Below are 8,173 nucleotides of genomic sequence, written 5' to 3' on the forward strand. Positions count from 1 at the left end.
TTGCTAAGGAAAAGCAAAGTGTTTTACAGTGTAACAGCTATTTCTCTTGCTTGTTCACACTGGCAAAATGTAACCAGCACTGATTGCTCAAATTTCAGCGTTTGGTTCCATTTGGCAGCAAGTTTATATTTAAATGTTTAGTTAGTTGCTGAATCTGTGCTTTTCACAAATGCGTGAACAAAGTCAAACTTCAACTTATAAAAAACAATTCTTTTTAGACACAAGCTAAGTATACACGTGTGCTCTTAAAATGCTAAAATCAACAAAAGCTTAGGTATGTAAGAGACACCGTTCACAAGCACACAGCCTGGTCCTCGCGAGTCTATTTTCTTCTCCGAGTCATGTCAGCAACCCCCCCGACAGAATAGTAGAGGCAAGTGACAGACTTGAATGAAGAGACAAGGGACGAGGCAAACCAAGAAAGGAAGAGTTTTGGGGTCGTGGATCCAGGACAGAATTGGAGAAGCTGTTTCTGAACTTCCCAGGAATCTTGGCCTTCGGTTACAAAACCAGGCTCTAGAAGTAGATTCGGGATGCTGAGACTTAGTTTGCCGGCCGGGTTCTAGAGAAGCTGACTGTTTTCGCTTTCCATCAACTTCCCAAAGGCTAAAGGAACGCGGTCACGCCTCAAGCGCTCTTCCCGGATTTTATTGGTTGCCCCAGCCTGCCTCTCTCTCATTAGGTCTCTTTCATTGGCCAGCATTTTCAAGTTTCAGCTGTAACAGACAATTCCAGGAACCAAACATCTCCAAACGCCATCTTCGCCAAGTAAATGACACAGGGTTCAACCAATAAGAAGTGAAAGTGAGGATGCGACTTCGAGGCTCTTCCTCCTTTATATTCACTGTCCAGTAAATGGTAGAAAAGATTGAGCAGCTGATGCTAACTACCAATCCGTAAGGGCGGAAGAGGATGATGAGAGGAGTGATGGGAGGAGGTGACGTGGCCTTGACGGGACCCTAAACTGAAATGAGTGGCGGAAACGAAACCCAATCAGCGATCAAATTGGCCGGGCCCTCCGCAGTCTCCATTTCTCCCTGAGCGCCAGAGCCTTCGGGAAAGCACCAATGAGCTCGTACTGGCGTCTGATTGGCCTTCACCTGAACCAATCAACAGAACGGTTGGCGGACGCGTTCCCACCCTGGCGTCTCACTGGGCGGTGTAGAATGCCAGGGCCGAGAAAAATACCAATGTCCGCTGGGTCTTCCTCAAGTGACACTCGGAGGCTCCAATCGACATCCTCGGTCTCAGAGGCCGAGCCTTCCTCCCCACGGAGGGCCTGGTGGGGCGGGGACGCTGCGCGGCGGCGGCTGATGCGCTAATCGTGTGGGGCGCTCCCGGCGGCGACGGCGGCTCTGGTCGGCGGTTCCGGTCCTGTCTCTCGGGGCGGCGGCGGCTCATGGCGGCGACCGAGCTGAGGGGAGTGGTGGGGCCGGGGCCGGCAGCCATTGCAGCTCCAGGCGGCGGCGGCGCCGGTCCCCCCGTGATGGGAGGTGGCGGCGGCCGCGGAGACTCAGGGCCTGGATCCGGGGTCGCTTCTGGGACGGTGGCCGTGGCGGTGGCGGGTGGCCCGGGCTCCGGGCCCGGAGGAGTGGCGGCGGCTGGCCCGGCTCCTGCACCGCCGGCTGGGGGCTCGGGCGGCTCGGGCACTGGGGGCTCGGGCTCAGCTCGAGAAGGCTGGCTCTTCAAATGGACCAATTATATCAAAGGCTACCAGCGGCGGTGGTTCGTGCTGAGCAACGGGCTCTTGAGCTACTACAGGTAACTGCTTCCGGGGCGCAGCTCCCCAGCTCGCCTCCCCCACCGCAGCCAACAGCCCCGGCCCCGCAGCCAAGGTCGACCCAGGCCCATTTTGTCATTTTCGCGGATCGACAGTCCGCGACACGAGCCCACTATCGCAAAAGTCAGAGCCCCAGAACTTGCTCCTCCACCTGTGTTACCCACCTGGTGTCATACCCTCCCCTCGTCCCCTGGCCTTCCGAGGCAGCAGGTGTTTGGACAGCATCTACTGTCCATTGTGTTGCTACCAGCACGTCGGTGCTCTTACTAATTCTTCAAGGAAGGCACTGTCTGGGTGCTAAAGGGCACAGATAGGAGAACAGAACTCGGGCGCTGCTCCCAAGGAACTTAAGTGAAAGTCCCAAGTTTTAGCTGTCGAGCCCCGTGTCTCAAATTCAAGGTTATTGGTAGCCTTGATGTATCCACCTTTGCTTCCTCCACATTTCAGGCGCAAGAATACCATCAACAGCGTGGCCTCCGTATTCTGTACACTATCTTATCTCTACAAGACTTGGCGTCTGTTTGTGTCTTCCGGACAGTCCAGGCTGGAGATGGGCACGCCAGTGTTGCTTTTCTTTTGCTTGCTTCTCTTCCTCTCATGGGAATGATTAAGTATTCCTTTCTGGAATCTCCCTGGATAGTCAGGATTTAGTTTAGTAAAAGAATCCATGTCTTTGGTACGGTTACTTGGGGTGAGTGTTTATGATCACTCAACAGCCTGGCCAGTTGGTTGAATACAAAGTCTTTTGAGCTACTCATTTTATCATAAAAACCAAAACCAAACCCAGTGCCATTGAGTCGATTCCAACTCATAGTGACCCCCTTTGGGCTTCTGAGGCGGTAAATCTACTTCTGTAAAGTAGATTGCCCAGTCTTCCTTCGCCAGTGGCTGGTGGGTTTGAACTCTTACCTTCTACTTAGCAATCAAATGCCTTAGGCACTACACCAGAGCACCTTCATGTTACTGTAGATAGAAGTTAAGTTACTTGAGGACAGGACACAAACATTCCCTAAGGGCTGGCAGTGTGCTTAGATGTTTCAGGTACATTAACCCGGGTTAGGGATATCAACTTATGGACAGCTCATACTTGCCCTTCAACGTCATGTAAATTTGCCCTCACTTTGCAATGATCGGACCAACCCTACTCACAACAAATTCTTCATCACAGTCATCTTCAGTTGCTGCATGTGTAGCTTTTAAATCACGGAAAAGGCTTTGAGCCTCTTCTTGCACCAAACCAAACCTATTGACTATTGATTCCAACTCAGTAGAACTGCCCTGCATGGTTTCCAAGCCTGGAAATCTTCACAGAAGCCAACTGCTACACCTTTCTCCCCTGGAGCAGCTGCTGGGTTGGAATCACCAACCTGTTGGTTCACAGCTGAGTGCTTTAACTATTGCACCACCAAGGCTTCTCTTGCACTAAACCAAAAAAAAAATAAAAAAAACCAGACTCATTGCTGTTGAGTCACTTTGACTCATAGTGACCCCTCCTTGGGTTTCCAAGGCGGTATCTCTATGGAAGTAGATTGGTGGGTTTGAACCGCTGGCCTTCTGCACTAGAGTAAGGCTGAATAAGAACCGTGTGTGCACCTTCAGACTTACCTACAGATTCAACTTAAAGACATGCTTAAGAACTGATCTCATTCATAACCCAGGTACTGCCTATACAGTGTTTCATTGACTCCCACCATAGCAGTTGGGAGATATTCCCATCTTCCTGCTTAGGAAACTGAGACTTTGGGTAGGTATGTTTCCCAAGGTTCTGGTGGAGTCAGCATTAGAAACCAGTTCTGTTCACACCAACATACCCTAACTCTTCCCCCAGGTTAATGTTGCATGACTCAAATACAGAAATAATTACTTACTTACAGCAAATAAGTTGATAGATCATGGTTAATATGTACACTGTATATAAAAACTATAAAAGTCTTTGAAGGAGACTTCTTAATATAATGACATTTCTCATTGAAATCTTTTTCTAAAGACAATTTATTTAGAAATCTGGGGCTCAGAGCACACGTGTTAAAGGCAGCTGATGGGGATTTCATTCACTAGCAGAGGTGGGGGTGAAGGGATATTTTTTCTCTTAATTCCATTTTATAGATTTGGTTGTGGGGGAAGGTCTTGGAAGGTGAGAGTTGGAGGTGGTTAAAATAGGAACACATACCTGGTTTCTAACTGGAAAATGCCTTCAATGACAGGTGTTCCCTGGGTTACAAACGAGATCCGTTCCTCAGTGTGTTTAAGTTGAATTTATCAGAACACGCACATTCAGTTCTTACCTAGCCTGCCTTTAGTGCAAGAAGGAGCTCTGGTGTGGTTGAAGCATTCAAAAGGGTGGCAATTTGAACCCACCAGCCACTCTCTGGGAGAAGGATGAGGCAGTCTGCTTCCGTAAAGATTTACAGCCTTGGAAACCCTTTGGGGCAATTCTCTGCTGTCCTAAAAGAATCACTGAGTTGGAATTGACTCTAGGGCAGTGGGTTTAGTGTTTTGGCTTAGTGCAAGAAAAGGTTTAAAGCCTGTTTAATGATCCAAAAGCTGCATGTGCAGCAACTGAAGGTGATTGTAATGAAAAAATTGTTGCAAGTAGGGGTTGGTTCAGTCATTTCAAAGTGATGGCAAATTTATATAACATTAAAGGGCAAGTGGGAGTTGTCATTCAGTGGGACGTTGATAACCCGAGACTTACTGTATCCTTAGTGTTTAAGCAACAATAATTGTGAACAGTTGTGTATATAATTTGCATTATTCAGAATTGATTTTAATTATAACCCTTTCTAACTACTCATTCAGAGCTCTGGTAGCATAGTGCCTAAGGCACTTGACTGCTAACCAGAAGGCTCGCAGTTCAAACCCACCAGCCTCTCCTCGGAAGGAAGGTTGGGCATTCCTACTTCCGTAGTGATACTGCCTCGGAAACCCAAGGAGAGGTCGCTATGAGTCGGGGCCGACTCAATGGCAAATAACCACAACAACAACTACTCATTCAGGACTGTCAGGTTAATGTTAGGTCAGAAATTAAAATTTTCAGTTTGCCCCAAAGCCCAACTTTTTCCACTAGTCATGTTTTCTGTTATCGTTGACCATGATTCTAATGTTCAGTTGATTCGTATCCTGACTTGGCCTGTAAATAGCACTGATGCCCCTTTTTCAAAAGTTGTATGTGAGCTGAGGGTCCTAATGTATATGGTCATTTTTCCTGATCCTAGTTCTTGTCCAAGCCAATGGATTTCTTTGATCAGTACCGGTCTTGATCTGTATTGATCTTGGACATTTATATCATACATGTTGTTATCTCTTCAAGTATTTATAACCATGTTTAACTTTGCTCTCAGAAAAGCAAGTGGTACCTGTCTGACTACAGATAAAACTTCCAAAACATACCAAACCACATATTTGGAAATATGCCATAGACCTCTCCTTGCCAGCTAAGATGGTACCACCCACAAACCAATCAAGCAACAGGATCCAGAGTTATCGAATCTATATGCTATCTTCAGAATCACATTGAAGTACTTTCTGCTAACTCTATTAGTGGTTTATTCCTCCCAGGAATGTTTTTCTGGTCCTTGATATCCCTCTTACAGTTATTTAGCCAAATTGTCATTTTCAGGCCTTGAAAACCTACAATCACCTATATATACCCTCTTCAAAATACTGCTTTCATTTTAACAAGATCATATAGTTAAGATCCATCCTCAGACAACCTTTCCTAATAGTCCTTGGCAAACCACTTCCCTCTTTTAGGAGATCCTGCTCTTTCTTACATACCAATTATACAGGTGTCCCTTTACTTTAAATCTTATGTAGAATTCTTGTTTTCTCATCATACGCAACAATGCAGTACACTGCCGTGGAGTCAGATCCGACTCCTAGCGACCCCTCCTTGGGTTTTCGAGACAGTGTCACTATGGAAGTAGATTACCTAATCTTTCTTCTGAGGAGTGGCTGGTGGGTTTGAACCTCCAGCCTTCTGGTTAGCAGTCAAATGCCTTAGGCACTATGCCACCAGAGATGCTATTTCCCATCATAGGCCCGTGATACTAATTTTCCTGGCCTGCTGCTAGATATTGAATTACTATTTTGGCTGGCCTTTTCAGAGAAGAACTGTCTAGCCAGAAAATACCACTGTTAAGGATTGAATTATGTCCCCTTAAAATATGTGTTATAAATCCCAATCTCTATTTCTGTGGTTGTAATCTCATTTGGGAATGGGTTGTCTTTGTTATGTTAATGAGGTGTGATTCACGTAGAGTGTGTCTTGAGTCAATCTTTTTTGTGATATAAAAAAGATTGAACAAGCAAACTAGGAATTAGAGATGGGGGAAGAGAGGTCCCAAACCATATGAAGATCGCCCAGGAACAGACGCTCCAGAGGCAAGGAGCTTGCTTGAGAGCCAGTCGACAGAGAAAGCCTTCCTCTAGAGCCAGCACCCTAAATGTGGACTTGCCACTTCCTAAACTGTGAGAAAGTAGATTTGTTTGTTAAAGTCACCTACTTGTATTTCTGTTGTAGCAGCACTAGATAACTAACACAGAATTAGATTTCTTCCTCCAGAGCCCACAGAGAGAAAGCCTTGCTACAGAGCCAGCACCCTGAGTGCAGACTTCTGGCCTCCTAAACTGAGAGAAAATGAATTTGTTTGTGAAAGTACACATTTGTGGTCTTTCTGTCATAGCAGCACTAGATAACCAAGAATTTGGTACCAAGAGTGGGGTACTGCACCAATACCTAAAATGTGGAAGTGGTTTTTGCATTGGGTAATGTGTAGAGGCTGGAAGAGTTTTGAGGTGTCTAATAGTAAAATCCTAGAGTGCCTTGAAGGGACTGTTGGTAGAATTTATGGGTGTCAAAGGCAGTCCTGGTAAGAACTGAGAAGGAAATGAGGAGAGCTGCAGAGAGAGTCTCAGTGACCTTAGACAATGCATATGGCACCACAATAGAGTGTTGCTAGAAATGTGGGCATTAAATATGCTTCTGGTAAGGCTTTGTAAGGAGGTGATGAGCATGATTAGACAGTGAAGGAAGGGCAGTGCTTTTTATGCCTTAGCAAAGAATGTGTCTGCATTATGTTCAAATGTTTGGTGGAAGACAGAACTTGTAAGTGATGAATTTGAGTATCTGGATGATGAGATTTCTAAGCAAGATCTTAAAGGGGCCACATGGTTCCTCCTTCGCTCATATAGTACAGTGCAAGAGTAAGGAGACAGACTTAAAGATGAACTGTGCAAAATGAAAACAAATTAAAGATTTGGAAAATTCTTTTGTATAAACTAAGGACACTTGTCCTAGAATGTTCATCAGGGATGTGGCTAGACAGTCTTTTGTTAAAGAGATCAACTCTGTGACTGATGGATCTAGCCACCTATCACAGCAGAAAACTCATCAGCTTAGACTTAAGGGGACAGAGAAAGAAAGAAAGGAAAGATGCTGTCTGCCTCTTGGAACTACAGGCAGGAAACAGGACAAAAGAGTGTTTTTCTCCAAGAAAAGAGTAGGACCATCCCTGGAGCAGCTGGGAGGGAGATCAGCGGAACAGTTGGAAGGAGCACGGGAAGGAGGGTCTTCTCGGTTTCAAAAGGTGGGGCCATGGTCTCCTGGATCTGAAATGGTGGTGCCGTATCCTAGGTTTCAGAGTCTGATCTTTGCCAACTTAGTTCCAGAGTCTGGGGCTGCTGTGAAGGTGTGCCAGGGAATGGAGCCACCACCCAAAGCTGAGGAGATGCGGCTGTTATTCGCCAGGAACAGAAGAATGGGCATGCTGGTGCTGAGGGTGTGGGGTTGCCCCTCAGATGGCTAGGAGGATGGAGCCACCTAGAGCAGGGGGAGCAGAGTTACCCTCCCGGAGGGCTTGGAAGGTGGAGCTGAAGCCCAGGACTGAGGGGACTCCACGCAGAAGCCAAAGAGCATGGCTAACACCCAGAGTCTGGAGGGCAGGGCCGTGGCCTAGGTGGTCCCAAAGACCAGAGGATTCCTTTCAAGCCTTGAGAGCTAATGTAAATTGTTCTGCTGGGTTTTGGACATGCTTGGTGCCAGTTATCCGTTCTTGCCATCTAATTTCTCCCATTTGTAATGGAAATGTCTGCCGTGTGATTGTTCCAGCATTGTACTTTGGAAACAGATAACTTGTATTCTAGATTTTAAAGGTTCACAGATGAAGGGGAATCATCCCCCAGGGTGGAATACACCTGAAGTCTCATACATACTTGATTTAGATGATTCGGAAGATGAGATTTTGGATTTGGAGTTGATTTAAGACTTTTGGGATAATGTGATGTGTGAATGTGTTTTGCAAGGACATGAATTTTAGGAGGCCAAAGGGTAGAAAGTTACGGATTGAATTCTGTCCCCCAAAAATATTTGTTGCCAGTCCTACCATATATGCC

The 8,173-nt window shown here is 46.3% G+C and overlaps 1 protein-coding gene across 1 annotated transcript in view; it reads left to right on the forward strand.

The window, feature by feature from the left end:
* Positions 1 to 1,399: 1,399 nt before the first annotated feature.
* Positions 1,400 to 8,173, forward strand: part of LOC103210519 (oxysterol binding protein) — a 33,909-nt gene continuing 27,135 nt past the window's right edge. Inside the window, exon 1 of the mRNA XM_007956437.2 lies at positions 1,400 to 1,761. Within this exon, the coding sequence (XP_007954628.1) occupies positions 1,400 to 1,761 (362 nt within the window). The remainder of the gene's footprint in view (positions 1,762 to 8,173) is intronic.

This window comes from Orycteropus afer, unplaced genomic scaffold (genome assembly GCF_000298275.1).
Source record: "Orycteropus afer afer isolate SDZICR_OR568_19922 unplaced genomic scaffold, OryAfe1.0 scaffold00622, whole genome shotgun sequence".
Taxonomy (NCBI): Eukaryota; Metazoa; Chordata; class Mammalia; order Tubulidentata; family Orycteropodidae; genus Orycteropus; species Orycteropus afer.